The sequence below is a fragment of the Aaosphaeria arxii genome, assembly GCF_010015735.1.
Source record: "Aaosphaeria arxii CBS 175.79 unplaced genomic scaffold BU24scaffold_4, whole genome shotgun sequence".
In the NCBI taxonomy this organism is placed as follows: Eukaryota; Fungi; Ascomycota; class Dothideomycetes; order Pleosporales; genus Aaosphaeria; species Aaosphaeria arxii.
In genome coordinates, this window is record NW_022983477.1 from 3,530,724 (window position 1) to 3,553,986 (window position 23,263).

The 23,263-nt window shown below is 49.9% G+C and overlaps 7 protein-coding genes across 7 annotated transcripts; 4 read left to right on the top strand and 3 right to left on the bottom strand.

Annotated features, from left to right (window-relative positions):
• Positions 1-2,346: 2,346 nt before the first annotated feature.
• Positions 2,347-3,921, bottom strand: BU24DRAFT_202905 (uncharacterized protein). Its single transcript, XM_033521847.1, has 3 exons — positions 3,653-3,921; positions 3,349-3,561; positions 2,347-3,253 (listed from the first exon to the last, which is right to left on the bottom strand). Exons 1-3 carry the CDS (start codon positions 3,692-3,694, stop codon positions 2,522-2,524), a joined length of 987 nt encoding a protein of 328 aa, XP_033384835.1. The 5' UTR covers positions 3,695-3,921; the 3' UTR covers positions 2,347-2,521.
• Positions 3,922-4,671: 750 nt separating this feature from the next.
• BU24DRAFT_202855 (uncharacterized protein) lies at positions 4,672-5,317 on the top strand. Its single transcript, XM_033521845.1, has one exon. The coding sequence runs from the start codon at positions 4,853-4,855 to the stop codon at positions 5,210-5,212; it is 360 nt and encodes a 119-aa protein (XP_033384836.1). The 5' UTR covers positions 4,672-4,852; the 3' UTR covers positions 5,213-5,317.
• Positions 5,318-8,960: 3,643 nt separating this feature from the next.
• On the top strand, positions 8,961-11,903 carry BU24DRAFT_328480 (uncharacterized protein; the record flags this gene model as incomplete). Its single annotated transcript, XM_033523005.1, has 4 exons — positions 8,961-9,438; positions 9,502-11,132; positions 11,183-11,263; positions 11,319-11,903. Coding segments are annotated over 4 exons (2,775 nt in total), but the record flags the coding sequence as incomplete, so codon positions are not given.
• A 1,374-nt stretch (positions 11,904-13,277) lies between these two features.
• BU24DRAFT_433463 (4-aminobutyrate aminotransferase) lies at positions 13,278-14,872 on the top strand (the record flags this gene model as incomplete). Its single annotated transcript, XM_033529977.1, has 2 exons — positions 13,278-13,567; positions 13,630-14,872. 2 exons carry the CDS (start codon positions 13,278-13,280, stop codon positions 14,870-14,872), a joined length of 1,533 nt encoding a protein of 510 aa, XP_033384838.1.
• Positions 14,873-15,129: 257 nt separating this feature from the next.
• On the bottom strand, positions 15,130-16,219 carry BU24DRAFT_202988 (uncharacterized protein). The gene has a single exon (XM_033521848.1). It carries the CDS (start codon positions 15,954-15,956, stop codon positions 15,387-15,389), a length of 570 nt encoding a protein of 189 aa, XP_033384839.1. The 5' UTR covers positions 15,957-16,219; the 3' UTR covers positions 15,130-15,386.
• Positions 16,220-16,241: 22 nt separating this feature from the next.
• Positions 16,242-19,686, bottom strand: BU24DRAFT_422843 (uncharacterized protein). Its single transcript, XM_033528090.1, has 3 exons — positions 19,357-19,686; positions 19,048-19,228; positions 16,242-18,962 (listed from the first exon to the last, which is right to left on the bottom strand). Exons 1-3 carry the CDS (start codon positions 19,470-19,472, stop codon positions 16,524-16,526), a joined length of 2,736 nt encoding a protein of 911 aa, XP_033384840.1. The 5' UTR covers positions 19,473-19,686; the 3' UTR covers positions 16,242-16,523.
• Positions 19,687-19,925: 239 nt separating this feature from the next.
• On the top strand, positions 19,926-21,760 carry BU24DRAFT_451010 (TIP49-domain-containing protein). The gene is made up of 4 exons (XM_033531072.1): positions 19,926-20,023; positions 20,074-20,520; positions 20,574-21,434; positions 21,497-21,760. The coding sequence occupies exons 1-4, from the start codon at positions 20,015-20,017 to the stop codon at positions 21,587-21,589; spliced, it is 1,410 nt and encodes a 469-aa protein (XP_033384841.1). The 5' UTR covers positions 19,926-20,014; the 3' UTR covers positions 21,590-21,760.
• Positions 21,761-23,263: the final 1,503 nt, after the last annotated feature.

Here is a 23,263-nt window from a genome sequence, read left to right on the forward strand (position 1 = left end):
TAGACTAGCTGCGTACTTTGTACCCTTTTCGATGCATGCCTCAATCCCTGAATGTAAGCCTGGTCCTGGAGCTTCGACATCTCACCTCGGTTGTGCAATTCGAGGCTTGAGAGAGGATTGTGGCTCCCTTAGGGCGCCATCAAGATTTACCAGAGAGGGCTGGCGGGGCGTTCGGGATACGGAAGCAATGTACGTTGTTCCAGAAAGCGAATAGAAGGAAAAAAGCAAAGAAGAGGAAACTTCATACGAAAGGGGGGGAAGCCCCACACTTAGGAGTTGGGGCAAAATCCTTGGAAGGGGGGAGACTGACGACGGGGGTTGGAGAATGAAGAAAAAAGAAAAGAAAGGTTTGAGGTTACACAGGATGGAGATCATATTGAATGGCGGTTATCATAAGTTGGGGGGGATGAGATTTAGATTGGGATACGAGGGAGATCTTATTGCCTGGGTTTGCGTATAGTTGCGACTTAGCATGAACTTGTGTTTGGTACTCTACGTTTATTATGTCCACTGGGAGGGTTACGTGTATGGGATCTTTGATATTCGTGATGGACGACACGATGATGTTTGCAGTAATTATGCGACGCACACCGGCGAATTCAGAGAAGCAATGAGAGGGCCAGGGATTTGATAGGATTCCTCTCGGGGGCTGCAGATTGTGCTGTAGAGAACACGAATATGACACGCTAGTTTATACCGATTTGTTCGACCAGATGCTGAAGTTTCCGAACAGAATTGCTTCTGGAAAGCCTAAAGAACCAATACAATGCGCCGTTCGGGTCCATCGTGCCTGAATACCGATCAGTTTACGCGTATACGGGCATCAAAGTAGGTGGGAACGGACCAGCTACGAGGGGGAGCCGTGAAGGCTCGCGTGATTGCGCCGCATCCTACTGTGGACAGCTAATCAGACTGGCCCTTTCGCCTCTTTTGCAGCGCTTCTTCGCTCCGTAGGCCGGCTATGGGTACTGGATGCTGCGATCCCGACCTATTGATGTTCTTTGGTCCGGCAGATGCATATCGCTATGTGAGATCTTGAGTTGGGGGAGGACAAAATGAAGGTCCATCCGCGAATGGTCTTGACGTCTGCAGCGTAACCAAACGAGCATAACACCCATTCTGGTGAGCTCCTGGCCCTCCTCTTGCTCAGAAATACCTAGTAAAATCCCCCCCTAGTGGCTCATGCTGCAACAATTTAGCCATGTTAGACACCTCTCCCGTCGAAAAGTTGTGTGTATATGGACAGAAACAGCTCTTTTAGCCGTCAACTGCAACAGGCTAAGTTGGTTGGGCAGGAAGGATGGAGCTGATCGGAGTCTGCATGCAAGCAGGCGGGCTTGTACATCCTGCCGCCCAGTTGATTCCATATAAGGACAGGTAGGGTTATTGAGTGAGCCGCAAGCGCCTCGTCGAGTTTGACAATACTGCCATCCTTTCCTAAACAGATCATGGATCGATCTTGGCCACGATAAGAGCCTTCTTCCATATTTGAAGATTTAGCTGTCCATGTCCGGGGCTTTTTGGGGGGCGCTTAAGTGCTCCGTACATGTCAGACACATGCACCTACCAGGAAGGTTTGATGTGAGGGGGTACTTTTACGGTTCATTTTGCTTTGCAGGGGACGATCTGCGAACGTGCCCATGTCCAAGGTCATGTGCACAAAGAGCATGAATGGTGGTGCGGAGTACATAGTCAAAGGTGAAACAAGACCCGTTCTGTGTTGCTCCCAAAGGCCCCAAAATAGTGATCTCAACATTTTGTCAACTGCCTTGTTGGTTTGCATGCAGGAAGCTGCGGGGTTGTCGTTTGTAAGACAAGGTTTTGAGGGATTGATTGGCACCCAAAGATGTACTTTTTGACGTGCAGGTACTGTGCAACCTTAGCACAGACTATCTGACAACATCGCAGGAAGGGAAAGGTAGGATATCTCTGTCATGGGAGCTGCCGTTCTGCAGATCTTTACATTTCGATGGTCAAATGCCAAGTTGCTATGTATATTCTGCTAGTAGGTACTTTTGTACAAGGCCGTAAACAGTGAAGCTTAAAAACGGTGAAACGTAATGAAGAAACTCGATAGTATCGTACATGGTTGCAAGAAAGTGAGCACAATATAATGATCGTCCGTCCACAAGTACATTGTTTCTGGGAGTCGTCAAGATAGAAATAAGACATTAGACTGTTGACTCGTCACATCCCGTTCTCATATAGAAAGCGTGGATTGTAATGATAGAACAGGAGAATTTTCAAAAGAAAGACTTCAAGAGAATTTTTAAAGTGAGCGTGTTGAGATACAGATGCTCTGGCATGAGGGAACAAAGAGGAAAGGAAATAACTTGATTGCGCAAGATGGTGCTCATGGACAGCATGCCACGCGTAAAAGAATGCAGAGCATTGCCTCCATAAGTTCCATTGTGGTATCATGGCAAAAATGGGTCATCATGACTGCGTAAAAAGTCGTTCAAAACGCTTTCAAAACACAAAATCCGCCGTTTGCGCTTTTTTTTCTGACAAAAAGAATGCCTTAAATGCCGACCGTGTCTTTAAACGAGCGAGGTGTGGTAGTCCGAGGTTGTGATTCTTCAACTCCTTCCATTCTGATATCACGGTCCCTGGGTTCTGCCGGTAGTGGTGCGGATATGGGGGTGTAAGTCGAGTATATTTGGGTGCGATTCGCATCTCCAGTTGCTGATCCAAATGCTAATGGTGATTCCGTTCCGGTGTGCTCCCTGCGCGGCTTTTCTAACTCTAGTGGTGTGGGTTTGTTGCGCTTTTTCTTCCCCGAAGACGAATCCGGATTGTGCTCAGGCGGTTGGGTTTGCTGTGGTGTCATTACTGCCGTTGGCTGGGTGTTCATAGCTCCTGGTCCTGGTCCTGGTGTCATTTCCCCTGGGTGACGGGCCTCTACAGGCGGTGTATCTGTAGCCGTTACAGACGGCCTCGCCTTTCTCGGCGGGGGGTATATTTCTCCACGCGCTGCAGCGGCATCTGCTCTTGCTTGCGCCTCTGCTTTTGTCGGTCGTCCACGTTTCTTTTTGTTCGCTGGCTCTCCTACGGGGGATATTGTGTAGGCGGGCCCACTGACGTAGTCTCCAGGATATGAATGCGGCGGTCGAGGTTGGATGAGGCGGCCAATTGGTGTCGTGCTCTCCGGTTGATGCGCGCGCTTCTTTGGTATATCAGGGCCAGGGTAAATAATAGGTGCGGGCAACTGAGGGCGCTGGCGGAAATCCGATGGTGGTATCGTCGCATTCATCTCATGGTATGTTACTTGACTTGATCGGAGAGAGCGTCCTGCAAAAGGGGAAACATCCCGTGTTAGTATTGGAGTGTGAGGTGGTTCAACTGTACATTTGCGCCTTCGAACTTGATTTCGAATTGCCCATAATGGCCCAGTGGGCGTTTGGGTAAACGGCGGCAAGGCGCCGCGGTGAGGAATGATGTGCACGTACCGTGAGGCAAAGCAATGTCGGACCATTTGGGCTGGAGGTTCGTCTCGCGAATGATGTTGAAGAGAGCATGGGATGGCAAACCCGCCTTCAATATTTCGGCCAGAAGATACACCTTTAGGTTGAAGATTTCATCAGCTTTAAGATACCTCAACTAGGTGGGGAAAGGGCGAGTAGGTGAGGAGTTCGACTATAGCGGCACGTACCTTCTCGTGCTCTGCCCATGGTGCTTCCCGGGCAGGCTCCATGTCGTGTCTCGCAGCAAGCACAAGAGGGAGACGGGGTAGAAAAGTAGTCGCCAGCTTCCAAACAGAATGCAACCAGACAAATTGAGCAACGAACGATCACAAGGCCGTAAAGTAGGTGCAGAAGCGCGCGCGAAGAGAACCCCCTCGCGCGCGACTGAGGGTGCGGGTAAGGAATAGGAATAGGAACAGGAACAAAACGAGAGTAAGTAATGGAAACGGAAAGGGGCCTAACGAGTGGAAAGGAAAGGATGTGACACACAAAGAGTCTCATGCCAGCAGGCAGAGTCAAAAGAGACTTTCCATGAAGCTGGACGAGGAAGAAATGGGTAAGAAAGGTAGAAAGTAGAAAGAGAGCAGCGGCTTTCCGTTGGAAATTGCATCCTATGCAAGTGTTAGGAGCTGCAGCGCGTGGGCGTGGGGCCAACTGAACGGGCCGAACGCCAGCCATCTGTTGTTTATCGTGGGCAAGGCCAGATTATTTTTCTTAGAGCTAATGCGCGACATAACCGGCGCGCAGAATTGGGAAATTCGCACCAAGAGTTTGCTTTGCGGCCTGTACGGAGTACTGACTTGACTGTGCAGTCTGTACTGTACTGTTCTGTATGTGCACTGTACAGCAAGCACTCCAGAGTGCTACTGTACCCTCTGCACAGAGAGAGTACTCCGTACGTAGGAAGGCATTGTAGCCTGTAGTCCTTTGTAGCCTGTACCTGTATGTAGGCTGTAGGCTGTAGGCTGTCCTGTTTCTGTTTCGTCTTTTCCTGTCCTGTCCTGTTCCAACTTCCATCCCATCCCATGGTGCCATCCTATTCCAGATCCTGCCATCTTTCAAACGGTTTGTGCCTTGCGAGAAGCTGCAAGTTGCGAGTTACGGGTTTGCGGGCTGGCCCCGGCTGTTACAGTCGTTACAACTGCTGCAGCCTATCTGCAGCGTACTGCGTACTCTGAGTCTCAACGTGGACCATAACCCATCTTCACCACCCTCCACCAACCACTACTTCGACAACCCCAGAAGCTGGAAGAGACATCCGGCTTGCAGGGTCGCCTGATTTGGAGTTGGAGGGGGAGTTGTCTGTTTACACTGACTTAATCGGAATTGACTGGACGAGAGCGAGCTGATTGCTGGGGAGGGGGAGAGGACTGCATACAGCAGCGTAGATGCACCCACCCACCATTCTCTGTCTCTTTTTGCCCACCGCGCCGCCGTCGCCCCCCCCACAAGCCGCAGCAAAAAGCCATGATAATGATGATGGACCCTGGCAGCGATGGCGCAACGAGTGTTCGCGGACCAATCGCTTCTTGTCCCCGTCTACCCACCTCGTCTCACCATGGCCCCCCAGTCCTGATACATACAACGTAGGTACGTACACAGGTCATCGCGCACCGTCTGCATTTGCAAATGGTTTCAATCCAACTCGTGCCGCACGGGATGGATTGTGCAGTGTATGTTCATCCTGTGGTCTGTTGCAGCTGGAGCTACCACGCTCGCATGCTGCGCGCAAAAATAACGAGAAATGATGACGGGGGAAAACCAAAGGAGCCATGCAAAGGCCAATCATCAGCGCAATCTTTTTAGGAACTTATCATCTGCGCATCCCAATGTGGATGAGACGGCCCTAGCTTCTCGAGTCGACGGGGCAGCGGATGGCCGACGGTGTGGAAGATATGGGTCGGCTCGATTCGTCGACGCCTCTACCGCCCCTGTTCGCGTTGCAATCCATAATCCGCGATGGCGGCAATTATGACGACGACAACGGTATTACGGAAACATGATCGAAAAACAAACTTGTGCTGTACCAGTATTGCATGGTCCGCCGTGGTGATTTCCAGAGTAAACGATGGCTGGCTTCGAGCAACGATGAAAAGGTCACAGCTGTGTAGCTCTAGTATCGCCATTATGAGCTCTTCTTATATACCATCATCGTCCGGACTCCGCTCTATGCATCGCCACGTTGCACCAATGGGCAATTCTTCGAGGTTGTATATCCCACGCTGTGGAGGCACATCCCATCGGCTGTAGAACTCGCTGGTGACTAGGACTGTGAACCCCCATGCGCAGCTGCCCATCAGCCGAGAATATTGAGATATGTTGTAAGATGCTACCTAGTACAGACACTGTCTGAATGGTGCAGCTAGTCTTGGTACAAAACTGATTCGATGTACGAGGTACTCCAGTACTAGCTACCCGTACGTTGTTGTGGACAGCGGAATCATAAGTTCATAACTACTCATAGCAACGAACAAGCAACCTACCTATGTGCCCTATCGTAACGAGAGGTTTGCGGTTTGCGACGACGGATTATGAGCGCAACAAGCTACAACAGGACCAGGTCGGTACCTTCTTGGGGATAGGTAGCCAACCTAAGGTAGGTAGTAGCCAAGACCACAACGCGCAACGCGTCGTCCACGAACGATGGGTACAATAATACGACGGAACGGCTGCAGAAATTTGAATCATCGTGAGTGGATGCAGCTGCAATGCAGGCGGGTTGGGTTGGGTTGGCACATTTGGGTTGGTTCCATTATTGTCCAACTTCGAGATGATGACCTGGAGGTTCTCAATCGTCCCGACCGGAGCTAGTCCCAGAACAGATGGACTCGGGCGGAACGATATAGACTAACTCAAAGTGGAACGTCCCTTTTAATTAAAGTGGAACGAACCGGTTCTGTTCAAGACGATGATTCCAATATTAATGATTATACGGACTATGTACTGTGCAGTAGTGTGTATACAGTAATGGACGAGTCTCTCAATAATTCACATGCCTCTTCCTACGGAGTATCTAGGATGGATATCTATGGAGTTGTATCTACAAATTACCTAGGTCGGAATCTTGATGATAGTCTAGGAGGGAGGAGATCAACCATTGATCGGCCTTCCATGGAGTACCTAGGTACCTAGCCTAGGTACCTAAACTATCAGATGTTGCCAGGGACTTCTCCAACACAATCAACATCCAATGCCGAGAACTGAACGAAGAAGGCCACTCGCAGCACGATCACATCCTTGTGTCGTTACTGATACTTCAAGTCTAGTCGTACTCGTACTTGTTTGTGAGCAGACCTTTGCATATCGGCAAGTCTTTGTACTGCGGCAGCACAATAGTGGACGGGAGTACTCCGTAGCGGAGAACACCCATCACCACCACCGCCATCATCTGATCTTTGCTCGCCTCGATCCTGAAACTGTGTCCGCGATTCAACGCTTCCAATCCATTCACCCCCCGCTGACCTTGAAAACTCCCTCGCACTAACAATATCGACTCCCACAAACGCCAAGTCTCAGTCAGGTATTGTCTGATGAGCGCTGCATGAACGGAACGGAGGCCATTTCGCGAGCGCTGATTGGCCAATGTCTACTTCATCAATATGCAGTTCACTCGTAACTCGCCGGTTTGCATCCCCTACGACCTACCGGTACGAGTACTTGTACAGTACAATAATGCATTTATTCTCCATTCACACGACATGGGGATGAATTGGGGTGGCTTCATCAAAGGACAAGGTGACCGTTGCCAGTTGGTACCAACGGACCACACCAAACCAAGCCACCCAAGCATCACTAGTCACCATATCCCATCGTATCCTCATCTATTTTCACACGATGTCGCTACTGCAGGCTTGTTGAGACGGCACACGATCGTCCCAATACCATGGCATGAACTCTGGCTTTACCTCTTCTGGATTGTCAGTTTCGTCTTTTCGTATTGATCCCGTACGTATGCCCTAGCCTGTAATCATGGCTGGGGACCGGCAGATTCCGACCAAAGTCATCTTACGAGGTACATGTGATGTATTGAATACATCCACAAACAACAAATCAGATCAGAGCTGACCCGCAGGCTGAAGGATTCCTCTATGTTTCCCAGACTAAAGGAAGGTTTGCCTACAGGCATCCGTTCTGACTTCCAATTTCCACGTGGGCCAATGCTTCTTTAGTGATTTGCATCACATATTGTAGTCGTCTACAATCAACCAATGCTTGCAGGGACCTTGACCTTGGGGACGACTGAAGTCACTCGTCTAAGCGTGAATGGAACATTTCGGGATAGATTCCTAGAGGCTCGCTAATCTCATCAAAACTGTGCAAACGTTCTTTACGCAGGCTCTGTATCTGCGACTAAGCATTCAGTCTGGGGGAGCGAGCACTGAGAATGCCATGAGCAACACAGTCCGTTCATTGAGGTGCTTGTATCATACCAGCAGAGTTTCTCTATCACATCCTGTACGGAGTATTTGTTCTGGCAATGGAGCTAGCTAGGTCTTTACTGAGTCCATCTATGAGGTCAGTCTAAATAGATTCACTATAACAACGTATTGTCTGTGCGATTCCGTTGACATTCAAAAGAAGATACCGCAAGATGTTCCTCCGATATCGTTCATGGTTCGCATTCGCAAGTCGTAGAAATTTCCGATAGTGAGCGATGCGACAAATGAGCTACTTTCTAATGCTAATAAATACTGGGTCACGATGCCATCCATCAGACAATCATCAATACTGAGACAAAAGAGGATGACGTATATGTCGTAAACGATGCGGTGAATTTCCGATCATTGATTGTTGGTCTTGTTGAAGAAAATGTGAGAGTGGTCCATCTTGAGGTGGTCAAACGGTGATTCGGCGGAGGCCTTGCGCCTTTGCCGAGAAATGGAAATCTAGTAGAGCCGCAACTCCCATGGCACGTCTAGAACGACGCGCACATTTGCAAACCGTTCTCGCAGCACATACGCCCTCACATCCCTTTCCCTATTCACAGCACCCTCATTTTGCACATTCCTGTGCATGAATCAACGCCGCCTACGGTAGTCAGACGTATTCTCGATCCTGTATCGCCTGCGCCGATTCCACAGTCCCTACTCAGTCCCAGAGAGCCGAAACCTTTCGCCAGCTCACATCGCAGTCGTCCTCTCCGAGACCCCTGGACTCTGTTCTTCTTCGGCGCATATCTCCTGGTCGCGTGTCATAGATCCATTGCCCAGCGAACCGTTCTCACCGTTCCCGAAGAGTTGTAGGCTGGAGGAGCTCTCCCAAGACCGTTGAGCTCAGATTCTCGAATTTGCACCAACTTCACCTGGCACGCCGTCGCTGGCTTGAGACTACATTCTTCTCAAGTACGATCATTATCTGTTCAAGTAGATACAGGCCATGGTTATCAAGTTTGGGCAAAGCAGTCGGGACATCGCTTAGTGCTTCTTCAGCGCCTCCTTTCGAGCCGTACATTTCGACCCATCAAGCATCAGGCATCGCGCATCGCCCCTTCACACAATGTCAGACAGCGAGTCGGAGAAAAAGACGGTTCGGCTCGAGCCCGTGTTACGCGACATGAAGATTGAGGAAGGGCAACCCCACGTGGCTGAGAGCGAGGATGCGAAGGTGAAGTTGGAAGACGATCGGCTCGGACGTACACCGACCCCCATGTCTATCCCATCAAAAACCAAGTCTCGGTCTACATCTCACTCTCCCGTCAAGCGAAGCCCGAGTTCTTCAACGCCCGTGGATGAGAAGCAGGAGGAGATTGTTGGTGGGGAGGTCACATTGAAGATGGAACCAGGCAAAGCACCCAAATTGACGCGTAAAGCCTCGCAGAAGGTTGTGTCAAAGCCGCCACCACTATACTTGGACTTGCCCGATGTTACCGAGGAAGCACAGAAATTATTCAGTGTGCTCACTGAGTGCACGTATGGCAATAAGTCGCTAGGCACAACAGAGCCTGCACTTGAATGCGATTGTTCGGAAGAGTGGGGTGTGTATTCCGGTCACGGATTGTAGTCTAATAAGCGCAACAGGGTCACTAACTTGGACATAGATGCAGAAGATGGGGTCAACAGGGCTTGTGGCGAGGATTCCGACTGTATCAACCGCGCGACGAAGATGGAATGTATAGTGGACTGCGGCTGCGGGGCGGCGTGCGAGAATCGCCGATTCCAACAAAAGCAGTATGCCAACGTGACTGTCATGAAAACGGACAAAAAAGGGTTTGGATTGAGGGCCAATACTAACCTCAAGCCTGGCGAATTCGTTTTCGAATACATCGGCGAGGTCATCAACGAGCAAAATTTTCGCCGCCGAATGATCCAGTACGATCAAGAAGGTATCAAGCACTTCTACTTCATGTCTCTCACGAAAGGCGAATTTGTCGATGCGACAAAGAAGGGCAACCTTGGACGATTTTGCAATCACTCGTGCAACCCGAATTGCTACGTAGACAAATGGGTCGTGGGTGACAAGTTGCGTATGGGCATCTTCGCCGAGCGTAAGATCAAGGCAGGGGAGGAGCTAGTTTTCAACTACAACGTTGACCGGTATGGCGCCGATCCGCAGCCATGTTATTGCGGTGAACCGAATTGCACGGGATATATTGGCGGAAAGACTCAGACCGACAATGCTACGAACCTCTCGCACGCAACGATTGAAGCGCTTGGTATCGATGACGGGGATGGCTGGGACACGGCTACTGCGAGGAAACCTCGCAAGAAGAAGGCCAGTGAGGACGATGAGGAGTACGTCAACAATATACAACCTAGGAGTTTGGAAGAGAACGGAGTGCAAAAGGTCATGGCCGCTCTTCGACAGTGCAACGAGAAATGGGTGGCTGTCAAGCTTTTGAGTCGCATCCAGCGGACCGACGACGAAAAGGTTGGCCATCGTGTCATTCGCATGCATGGCTATCTCATCTTCAAGATGACTCTGACCGCATGGAGGGACGATACCAATATTGTCCTGCAAGTGCTTGACATTCTCTATAACCTGCCTCGAATCACGAAAAACAAGATTCAAGACTCTGGCATAGAGGAAACCATTGAGAGCCTGAAATCATATGACGATGAACGGGTGCAGTCTGAAGCTACAAAACTACTAGAAGCTTGGAGCAAACTCCAGATTGCGTACCGAATCCCACGCATGAAGCGAGATCCCAATGCCAGTACACCAGCGCGCCGGGAGAACCATTTTGAGCGTCGCGAGCGGGGCCGGGAACGATCTCGTTCAAGATCCACCTCCCCTGTGAAAGATGCGCCTAAAGGACCATCATCGATCCCGATCGGGCCCCGTGGCTTTAATGCCCCCAGAAATCCGGCATCATTCAGTGGCCCTCGCCCGCCGTTCCGTCCACGACCACATTTGAACCCGCTGCCTGCGGGTTGGTTTCAAGCCACGTCAGAGAACGGTTCTACTTATTATTACAATTCAGCAGGTGACACTCAATGGACAAGACCAATACAAGCTACCACGCAAACTCAACCGTCGAAATCCAAATCCAATGAGCAAAGATTGCAAGAGATTATTTCAAGCATTACCCAAACTTCGTCAACACCCGTCGCCACTTCTGCATCAACCACACCGCAGCCTGTCGATGATTATAAGCACGGAAAGCAAGCCAAGAAAGAGAAATGGAAAAGTCTGCCCCAGGAGAAGCAGGAGAAGCTTTACGAACGCACCGTAAGGTCCTGGAGAGTACATGTTGCAACAACTGCTAATGCTGTGTTTAGCTCGCACCTCACGTTATGAATGTAGTCTCCCACTACCGTAAGAAGCTGGAGAAGGATGACCTGAAGAGACTGTCGAAAGAAGTACGTTTATGTTGCATGATGTCAACATCATCATCCACTAATATTGCTGGTACAGGTCGCAAAGAAGCTCGTCCGGGGTGATTACAAACACAACAAAGTCAAAGATCCAACGGCAAAATTAGACTCCAAGCACGAGAAGACGGTGAAGAAGTTCGTGAAGGATTACATGGACAAGGCCGTCGTGAAAAAGGAGGCGAAGGACAAGGAGAGGGCAGCTAAAGCAGAGAGAAGAGCAAAAGAGAAAGCTGCTGGCAAGGTTCCTGCAGAGGCTTCACCAGAATCTCCAAAGAAAGAGGAAGCACCCGAGAGGGCAGACTCAGACGATGAGATGATTGGTCTATCAGATGACGAAGATGCTCTCGCCGCGGATTTGAAGCGAAAACGGGAAGAGGATTATGAGGTTGCTTCGCCGAAGAAACTCAGACCCGATGCTGTTCCAGCTCCGCCGCCACCACCCCCGCCCCCAGCCGAGGATATGCCCCAAGATATCGAGGGTGCACATCTCACACCAATAGAATACGCCGATCCGTTCACCATTGCTGCGATGAGTGGAAGCCCTTCGACTGAACTATTACCTGATCGTTTGAAGAATGGGGCAGAGAGCCCCATGCAGCTCGCAACACCACCAACAACCATGAACGGTTCTTGTGAGCATGACAGCAACACGAAAGACGGGGAAGGAGATCTGAGCAAGCCTGTTCAGAGCAGCAAATTGGCAACTGAGACGAATGGGCTTGCGTAACTGCCAGTAAGCTAGCCCTTTTCCCATTCATCCTGACCCGCCTTGCCTTCTGGTCTTACGACATTCATGCGGTCGCTTCTTTGATTCTATTTCACCTCTACCCCCCTACGTCTTGTAATCACTTTTCTTTATTTGGACGACCGTTCATTGCTTGGCGTCCAGGAACCCTAGTCAGTCTCTCAACCCCGATACTGTTTGCTGGTTGCCATGATGGTTTTTCTTTGGCAAACCAGGCGTTCAAGGGCGAAGTGCCATGGGCACTGATCGGTATCTAATCAATTCACAAACCGAGGGGTATGGGTGTCTTGCATTTGCATTTCGTTCTTATCTCTATTCCAAAAATGGTGGGATGCGAGCATAGTGGTTAGCTGTAGGCAGAGAGAGGTAGCATTAGGGCTATACTCTATAGCAGTCTGACATAATATCATAAAGTCGATAAGTAGTAATTTGCTGATAGTGTTGTCCTACTACGTTAAGCACGACTGGGGAAGGTAATTCTCCCATAAGGGCCAGAGATGTTCCAGAATAGGTATTTCCTTTCTAAAGCTAGGCCGTACTCATTTGAAAGGAATGTTCAATGTCCATCTTTTACTCTCGTGATCGTTCACAGTTATCTGGGACGATCAAATTGCCTGGTCGAGTCTAGCGTACGGAATAGAAAAGTCCACCAGATCCTTCTTTACATTCGTATCCGACAACGGTGAGGTTACCGTCGGAAGAAGCCTTGACAATGTGAGGGTTCTCCGGAATGACATTCCCTTGTCGAGAGTGGCCAATTGCTTGTGTGGCCAGAATGTACACAGAGAAGTAGAGTGGAGGACTGGGCGTGTAAGTGCGGGGAAGCGCGTCTAGGGCGTGTGTCAACTACCAATCTCGCATGGACAGACTCAATTCAGGATTAGCGTCGGTTTTACACGCTGATGTCAATTGGGGGTTGGGTGGAGTTGGTGGCCAGCAATCCGAGTTTAGCTATCTCTCTCGTCACGTCTGATAGATACCATACCTTACCTACCTTAGGTACTTACTACTTGCCCAATACAAATAAAAGGGCCATTTACCCCTCACATCTCCGAAAAACATTCTATCCTTCCTCTCACGATTCACCTCTGCTCCCACCATACACTTCCCTGCAGCTGTAAAGCTTCCTCCAAGGAAAACAATTGAACCTTATCTACCCGCGATCTCCTTGAGCTCTCAGTGTACGCACGCTCTACCCGTGGATTCCGACCCGTGGTGTTGGCCTTATCGTCACTCCCTCGTTTAGATTTCACAATGGCCACCTTCTTGAGGACCGCCAGTCGCTCGCGACCTTTCTTGTCCAGCCCAATTGCTCGCTCAGCTTCAAGGCTATCTCCCATCGCTGTCCGCAAGCAACATGCCGCTGCTGCTGCTGTTAGCGACAATGGAGAGCAACCCTTCTTCCCCGACGAGCCCACCGGCCCCATTGTCAAGACCGCAATCCCAGGCCCAAAGAGCCAAAAAGCCATTGAAAGGCTGAGCAAAGTCTTCGACACCCGAAGCTTGAACATGATGACCGACTACCAAAAGAGCTATGGCAACTAGTACGTTCCCCACAATCTCCTGCATGCACTGCAAATTAGCATATGATACTAACTTTCCGCAGCATCGCCGACCCAGATGGCAATGTCCTTCTCGACGTTTATGCTCAGATTGCTTCCATTCCCGTGGGATACAATAACCCCACCCTCCTCCTCGCCGCTACTTCCCCCGAGATGGCTTCTGCCATCATCAACCGTCCTGCACTGGGCAACTTCCCCCAGCACGACTGGGCCGACATTCTTGAGACTGGTATCTTGGCCGCGGCCCCCAAGGGGTTGGACCAGGTCTTCACCGGTACTACTGGTTCAGACGCAAACGAGCTAGCCTACAAGGCTGCCTTCATGTGGAAGAGACAGCAAGAGCGTGGTGGCTACCACGTTGACTTCACCGAACACGAGATTAACTCCTCTATGGTCAATCAGTCTCCAGGCGCTCCTGAACTTTCTATCCTCTCCTTCTCTTCTGGTTTCCACGGACGTCTATTTGGCAGTCTGTCCACAACTCGATCCAAGCCCATCCACAAGCTCGATATTCCCGCCTTCGACTGGCCCCGCGCTCCTTTCCCTTCGTGCAAGTACCCACTCGATGAGTACGCCGCTGAGAACGCCGCCGAGGAGCAGCGCTGCCTTGATGAGACCGAGCGTCTGATCAAGGAGTGGCACAACCCACCCGCAGCCGTCGTTGTGGAGCCCATCCAGTCCGAGGGTGGCGACAACCACGCCTCTCCCAACTTCTTCCGCGGTCTTCGCGAGCTCACTAAGAAGCACAACATCCTCTTCATTGTCGATGAGGTGCAGACTGGTCTCGGCGCCACTGGAAAGCTTTGGGCTCACGAGCACTGGGGTCTTTCATCCCCACCAGACATGGTGACCTTCTCCAAGAAGGCCCAGGCTGCTGGATACTACTACAGCAACACCGAGCTCCGACCCAACAAGCCGTACCGTCAGTTCAACACCTGGATGGGTGACCCCGCGCGTGCTCTTCTCTTCCGTGCCATCATCAAGGAGGTCGAGCGTCTCAACCTCGTCGAGAACACTGCTGCCACTGGAGACTACCTCTACGACGGTCTCAGGAGCCTCGCCCAGAAGTACCCCAACGAGATCAAGAACCTCAGGGGCAAGGGACAAGGCACATTCATCGCTTGGGACAGCCCACGACGAGACGAGGTTCTCAAGAAGGGCAAGACCGTCGGCATCAACATCGGTGGAAGCGGCGAGGCTGCCGTCCGTCTCAGGCCAATGTTGATCTTCCAGAAGCATCACGCCAACATTCTTCTTGAGAAGCTCGAGGCTATCTTCAAGTCTTAAGGAATTGGCTTTACTTACAACTTACGTGCGCATGATTTTACACAGCGATTGGGAATGTTTTCAGAACGATTGGCAATTAGCCACTTTGCATGTCATCCGGGCGAATACCGGCGTACTCTGGGGAAATCAAAGTCCCAACTATCAATGATTATTTAACTAGTTCAAATCCATATTTGCCGCATTAGGGCTGATCAAAACACCTGCATCTCGCTATTTCTCATTTTGTATCATGTGAAGATCCATATCATATGTCTCTAGTCCTCTCGCTAGTTACAGGATCTCTAATACGCGGAGACAGTACCGTGTCAGTATTGTTATGGTTGCCATAGCCAATCCCCATCCAAAGTACGCTTCCTCCGAGCAAAGCATGCTTCAATTCTCCTTTCCCTATCGCCAAAAAAGAAATAACGGCGCAATCTCAAGACGCAAACGGTTCAAGGGTATCATAATTTCAAAAGACCACCAAACCCATCTCTCCCATTCCCAAGTCTCAATGACCTCAATCCTCCCCCCCTCAACCAAACAGATCCGCCCCATCTCCACCAGCTAAACTCCCCACAAACTGTCCCTCCCCGACAACCCTCCACGACACGCCGACCCTCCCACCCTCACTGTCGCCCGTCCCCGGAATCAGCGCCCCCTCACAACTGCCCACCCATGCTGACACCGCAGCCCTGAAACCCCTCGCATCCAACCTCGGGACCCTAACCCACACCTCCCTCCCCTCCGTCTTCAGCACGTCGATCGATATGCTAGACCCCATCAGCCCGAGGTACGTCTGTAGCGGCGGACGAAGCAGCGTGAGGACAGTTAGGGCGTCAATGTTCTGAGGGTCTGCGCTGTGCGGTTTACTAGAGGACGAGGGCGGGGACGCCTTGGTGACAGCAATAGTGCCGGGCGTCGTGAGAGAGAGGTGGAAGTATGTCCATTGTGGCTTTTTGAACGTGCACGAGTGCAGAATGTGTGGTTTTTCGGCGCGTTTGCGCTTCTTGGTCGCGGCGACGGAGGGGGAGGAGGTTGTGGTGGCTGGGTCTGCGGGGGGGCCGTCGGTGCCAGAGGGGGGATTTGTGTTTGCGTGAGGCATTTCTGATGTATAGTGGGTTGTGGAGGTGTCTGTGGATGTGAGGAGTGCGATGGTGGTGGACGTTGGTTCGTCGTGGTTGTTGTTGCTTGTGTGATGAGATCAGTGGACTTTTTTGTGCCTCTCGGACTTAACTAGCGTGTTCTGGATTAGCTCCGAGAGTATGATCATCGATTTTGACTGATGACCGTAGACGAGATTCGTAGTTGACGTCTTCAAGGAAGTACCAGATGACTGTCGAAATACATTGACCAAAAAATTCACAATGACATATCACTATACTCATTACCAAAGTATGTTCACATTTACCTAATGACACAAATATCTATATCAAGCAGCTGCTGCCCTTGCGGTATCATGTCGCCCATCCAAACAAAAACAAAACGCTCCATGGGTATATATACAATCATGCAACCAAACCAATGTCCTAAAAAGCCTTGCCACCCTAGCCAATTTGAGTGAAAGTAGGAGCTCATGATATCTTACATACAAGCAGAGGTAAGAGTATACAATGAGGAATGGGAGAGCCTTTGGCCAGAACCCAATTCGGGAATTGAGGCCATACGGTAACTACTCTCGAAGGTGATTTTCAAACTTGAGCGTACCGATAGGCCTACTAGAATTCTCGTTCATCTTGTTAACGTAGAATTGGAGATTCGATATATCTCGCACAGCATTGGGTAGATATTTGAGCTCTAAGATCATCTTGTCGAGTGCATCTTTCATCTTGTCATGCGTTCTTCTGTTGCTGCCGGCCTCCTCTGCAATGGCCAGGATACGGTCGTTACGTTCGTCATCTAGACGGCTGCCAAGTTGCCGCCTAACATCTTCAAGGTCGACGTGTTTGGCGAAGGCTCCCATGCTTTGCTGCAAGACTTCCAAGATGTTCTCCAATCTTGATATGTTCATTTGGATAGCATCCAGTCTCCCCCGCTGCTCGTCTGGGAAAGACTCACAGGTGTGTAGTCGCCGCCGAATATCCGTCATTTCTTCTGCCAATTGCGGTATGAGTATAGCTTGGTTTGGCGGGATCCTAGTAGGTACATGCTGGGACATATGGGGGCTACCATGAAATTGTGGTACGTCGTTCGGCCTCTGGCGTTTTGCTTCTGCCATTTCTTTTGTCAAGCCAAAAATACGTTCTTTCGCACTGACTAGCTCCTGCCTAAGCTGTTCGATACTATGATCCACTGCTTGCATCTTTTGCGACAGGAGTGTGTCGATCTCTGAAGATCGGAACCAATGTACCATTTCGCGAACTAATTTTTCGGAAGACAGGTTGTCGTATCTGCTGTTCAAGACGTGCAAGGCGATATTTTGCGCCTCTATGCTTTCCTGCGCGACTGTGAGAGAGTTATGGTTCCGTTGTCCGAGCTGGTAACACTGGCTGGTCACCTCTTGGAGTGAGACGACCTGTTCCCCCATCTTAGATAATCCAGTGTCAACATGCTTGACCGTTTCAGCCGTTGCCTCGCTGTTCCGGTGACGCATCATGTCGACCTCCATTTCTAAGGTGGCAACACGATCCACCGTGTGCTTGATTATCTCGGCAGACTCTTGTCCAATCTTCTCTCCTGCATCTGCAGTCCTGAATTCATCCAATCTCTTCAAAGCATCTCTAACATCGTTCAACAAGAGGGCTTTTGTCTCATCAATCTTGACACCATCTTCCAACTGCTTGATCTCGACCTTCTGGAGGTCTGAATTCAACTGTGTAGTGTTCGCGGCATTCTCATTCGTATCAAGTCTTAGCGCCAGGAGATCTTCTTTTGTTCTTAGCTGTGTGTCGTGTGTCATATTGTACTGTTCCTCCAGGCTAGATAACCGTAATTCGAACTTTGAAAAGCGAACTTCTTTGCTTGAGCTTAGCTTCTGCTCAATATCTGCGCAAGCCTTCCGCGTGTCCAGTCGATGAGTTTCGAGGTTAATTTCAGTCGAATTGCGATATTCCTCGATCTGTTGCGCAAGGCTCTCGATCTGGTCCAGGCTAGATTTTGAGACCATTTCGACCTTGTCGTCTAGTCCTTGAATCTTGTTGCTGGCGTCGTTGGCCCGCTTCGTAATGGTATCAACCTCCGTCTGTATTGCCGACTGTTTCGTAATTTGTGAACTCAGGTCTGTCCTCAAGGTAGAAATGGCTGTCTGCCTACGCTCCGTTTCCTGGTTGGATTGCTTCTCTAGTGATTGAATCTGCAGCTTTGTAGCTTCTTCAGCCTTAGTTACGCGCTCAGTCAGTTGCTTTGTGATTGCATCTGACATCGTAGTTGTTCTTTGCGTAACTAGTTCCTGATCCCTCTTGGTCTGTTCTTGGATACGGTCGATTCGTTTGTTCAGCTGATCCATACCAGTATGCTGCCTTGATTCCATTAACCTTTGCACCTGCTCAAGGATGGATTTTTCAACTTGGCGTTCAAGAGATCTTGTATATTCCTCACGCAATGGTATTTCACCCTTCAAAGCATTGACTTCTTCGCTGAGTAACTTTCGGTCTTTCTTTAACAAGTCGATTTCGATCCGCATTGCCGCCAACTCGGCACTTTGTTTTTGGTATGAGAGCTCATCTTGCTTAGAGGTAACAGACTCGGTCGACACTGTGTTGGGTTGGGTATTCCCTGAGACGTGACCTCGTTTCTTTTCTTGTAATCTTCTGAGAGTTGCTAATTGGAACGGTGTTTTGTTTGAAGCATATTTGACTTGCGTGGCCCCAGACACCGTTCTGGAGCCAGGAATAATAGATACTCCTTTTGATGGTACAGCCGATACCATCGGAGGTGCAGGAGGTGCGAATTGGACTGGGGTGCTTCTACCACTTTCTGGGCGAGTGACCTCACCATGCATTGACATAGGAGATGGTATAAAGGTCGGCGGGGTTTCCTCAACAGGCCCTTGCTTATCAGGCCCTTTCTTTCCGGAACCTGTTGCCTTGCTATTTCGAGATTCAAACTCATTGCTATTTGCAATGGGAGCTACAGTATGCTGTTCGTTTGGAATTTCACCCTCTTCAGGCGCCTATGTTGTTTGTTCAGTCTTTGTTGTAAAATTATATACCCTTCAGAGTACATATTAAAAAGCATCCTCGGGTCATCGTACATACCTCACTTGGGCCATTATCTCGATGACGTGTGCGTTTCTCGGGGGGACTATGCCCGCGTGACTGGTTCCCTACACGCTTCTTCGATGATGTGTCTATCGGCAGTGGATTGCTTGATGGGTTATGGTTCTCACCCGATGGATGACCATTAGAGTACGAGCGGGCTGAACTACTGATTGGATGCCTCCTCGGGTCAGATTATGAAGGGAAAACAGGATGAAAAGGATCACACTTCTCGCAAATGGCGGGGCAGTTACTGCAGGGCGAGAGAGGGTATTGCAATATATTCCTGTTCAAGTTGAATTAACTTACCGGGTGGGAGTGGACTTTAGGTTTTGATGGTGAGCTGGAGCCGAGGCGGAGGGATGTTTTGCATGGCTACTATGAGGAAATTTGTTTTCAAGGTTTCTGCCGCGTGTATATGACATTTTGTATTTTGAGTGAAATTGTGAAGGTCACGGTACCACGTAGAATCGGGAAGGCCCCCCAGTTAGCGTAAACAAAGGCGATGTCGTGGATGGCCGGTGACATGAGGTCTAAGGGCCATCACTATGCCGAGCTTTACGAGTAGCGTCGTTTGATATGAGGTAAGAGGGCGAGGCTACAGTGTACGATTGAGGTGAAGTTGAGGATGGACGAAGCATTATCGGAGGGGAGGGCGCCAGTCAAACTCTAGGCGCGTATGGAGGAAGACAGGATGGGACGCGGGTGGTCAATGCGGCAGCCGCCAAAGAGCAGTATGCGATCAAAGCGCAACACATGTCACGTGTTTGTCTACATATGGACTAGTCTGTAACACCAGCGCTAGTCTATACAAGGCCTAGTGCGCAATCAAGTGCTCTATCGATTCATTGGTAGAAGTAAGGATAGCTCTTCCAGCTGCCTCTGCGCGCAACGACAAAACACTTCGTCTGCATCAACACAACATTACGTCCAACGAAACGGCTGTCCCTGCACACAATTTGCCATCATGGCTATGGTAGGTGGTGTTGGACATATGGGAGAACCTGCGAACTAATCGTCACACAGCCTATAACGACCATATCGGAGAGCAAAGAGCTCCGGGGGCTCAACCTCATCGCGGCGCATTCTCACATTCGCGGCCTCGGAGTGGAGCCAGATACTCTCGAACCCAAGGTCTCATCGCAGGGCCTCGTCGGACAAGAAAAGGCGCGAAAAGCTGCTGCGGTCATACTGCAGATGGCGAAAGAAGGAAAGATTGCAGGCCGCGCAGTTTTGATTGCTGGTCCCCCGAGCACTGGAAAAACAGCCATCGCGATGGGAATGGCACAATCTCTAGGCGCGGATGTTCCTTTCACCATGCTTGCATCGTCAGAGATATTCTCCCTTGAGATGTCCAAGACCGAGGCCTTGACGCAAGCATTCCGCAAATCCATCGGCGTGCGAATTACCGAGGAGAGCGAGGTCATTGAAGGAGAGGTTGTCGAAATTCAGATCGACCGTAGTGTTACAGGAGTGCGTTTCATCGTGTCTGCTACAGATTCGAAGAGTTATTGACACCTAAATAGGGCAACAAACAAGGAAAGCTCACAATCAAAACAACCGACATGGAAACCATCTACGACATGGGAACGAAGATGATAGACTCTATGACGAAGGAGAAAGTCATGGCGGGTGATATTATATCGATTGATAAGGCGTCGGGAAAGATCACAAAACTTGGTCGATCTTACACACGATCAAGAGACTACGATGCCATGGGCATCGACACCAAGTTCGTGCAGTGTCCAGAGGGCGAGCTGCAGCAACGTCGCGAAGTGGTGCACACGGTCAGCCTGCATGAGATTGATGTGATCAACTCTCGAACGCAAGGCTTCTTAGCCCTCTTCTCCGGCGATACAGGAGAGATTCGTAGCGAGGTGCGAGATCAGATCAACACCAAGGTTGCCGAATGGAAAGAGGAGGGTAAAGCAGAAATTGTACCAGGAGTTCTTTTCATCGACGAAGTGCACATGCTCGATATCGAGTGCTTTTCATTCATCAACCGGGCACTGGAGACTGAGTTGGCCCCTATTGTCATCATGGCCAGCAATCGTGGAAATACGCAGATCAGGGGAACCGACTATCGCTCGCCCCATGGCCTTCCCCTCGACTTCCTTGACCGCGTTGTGATAGTGAGCACGCATCCCTATTCCCAGGAAGAGATGCAGCAGATCATCTCGATAAGAGCACAAGAGGAGGAGGTCGACATTTCACCCGATGCTTTGGCACTTCTTACAAAGATCGGCCAAGAAACCGGTCTGAGATATGCTAGTAATCTAATTACTACCTCTGACTTGATTCGAGGAAAGAGAGACGCGTCGGAAGTCAGTGTCGACGACGTGCAACGTAGCTTTGCGCTCTTCTACGATCCCACGCGCAGTGTGAAGGTATGTCAGACCCGGATCTCCCGTATTGAAATGCCATTAACCCATACTAACCCACGAAATAGTTCGTTACCGAATCCGAAAAGCGCCTCATTGGCGATGGAGGAGACGTGTCTCTTTCTTTCACAAACGGAACAGATGCTATGGATGTGTCGTGAATTTGACATAGAGTAATTAGCATGGCGTTCGCGGGTGTGTATGCGTCAAGTTCAGGCTTGGTCGGGGCGCTTCATTTAGAGAGCATCAATCAGAGTCTATGCAAAAGTGTAATATTACAAGTATTTTCAAGAATTAACATAATTTCTTCGAGATATCACACCAGGTGGAAGTTACGAGTCAATACCATCCGTTGCAACGATGCCTACTGATGCCTGCCGGCTTGTCAACTATCATGTCCAAACTCTTCCCGATTTTCGAGTCTTACGTTTTCGCCGTTTCATGCAAGATTTGACAACGCAAGCCATGACGATGTCTTTGGAGTGATAGCACGATTAGAGTAGAATTAGCGCACTATGCCTACCACATAGTCTACGCACTCTGCCCATTCGAGGCCTATGGCCGTAATTTTGCAACCACAGAAGCTGAATGTGTATCGCAAACGTGCTATGGATTACGTGGAAGTCGACCAGGGTGTGCGACAACAATGCCGTGATCACGTCTTTCCTAGTGTGGAGTATCTCTCGCCCAAGAAGTAGGACGATAGGAGGAATAGGCGAATGAGTACACTGTGGAAGGAAGAAAATGGTAAAAGGGCGAGTTTCAAGGCCGTGGGCTGCAGTCTATGTATGTCTGTCTGAGATACATATAAAGGCGTACACGGATGTACGGATATATGGAGAAAGCGATCAGAATCATGTCGTGCCGTTATCCGTCTTGCCTTAACTGTATCATATTCCTTTAAGAGCTTTATTTGGTGCTAAGTCGACTATGAATGAATCTATGGACGTCGGAGCATACGTATTCACCTTCCTCCCGATGATTATGTTGCCTTATTTGGAAGTTTCTATAAGCGAGCGAATCGCTCAACAGAGTGAAAGGCTGTAAGCCATGTCGATGTCCTTGTAACCAGGGCCCCCACGACCTTGCCGCTTGCCTTGTTCCTGTGGTCCTTATCGTAATTGTCCGAAGAACGAAAATCCATTGACAGATAGGAATATTCAATCATACTCCTTCAGTATTATTAGATTTGGTGAAGCAAACAAACAACATGGAAAGATGGGACGAATCTGCGAAGTTGTATGAGTGATAAACCGGCGGGAGTGCGCGGAATACCGTTGCAAATGCTTTGTCTTTGAGGGGCAACGGTAACATGCACTAGAAGAGGTTCAGCCTCTCGCCAGAATGGATTCCATAGGTTTGTCACAGTCTAATTGCATTCTTTGCACAACCTCTCACGCGACAGTCGGACACATGTCAGTGACACTACCCCGTACCTAGTATCTGTTCGCATTCTCTGCGGTTTACGTTGGCAATAATGGAGATACATACTTGCAGTCAACTAGTCAATTATTAGCATGAGTAAGTATGAATGCTGACGCAATGGGATTTGGGAGTGGGCGGCGGATGAAGGACAGAAAAGGGGTTGGCAAAGCTTGTTTAATGCAGGACGCGTGTTGACTGGTTGGCGTCAGCTACCCGCTGCATGGCTTTGAGTCGGTTCTCGGAATCAACGGCTTCTAAGACAACAAGATTACAGGTAATTCTCAGGTCAATACTGGGATGATGAGCGCATCAGGATTCAGGTATGCGAAGAGCGGGGAGCTCGCAGCTCGCACGCGACATCCTTCCCTAAACAACGGTATAACTCCACGTACTGTGTATGGTTCCACTGG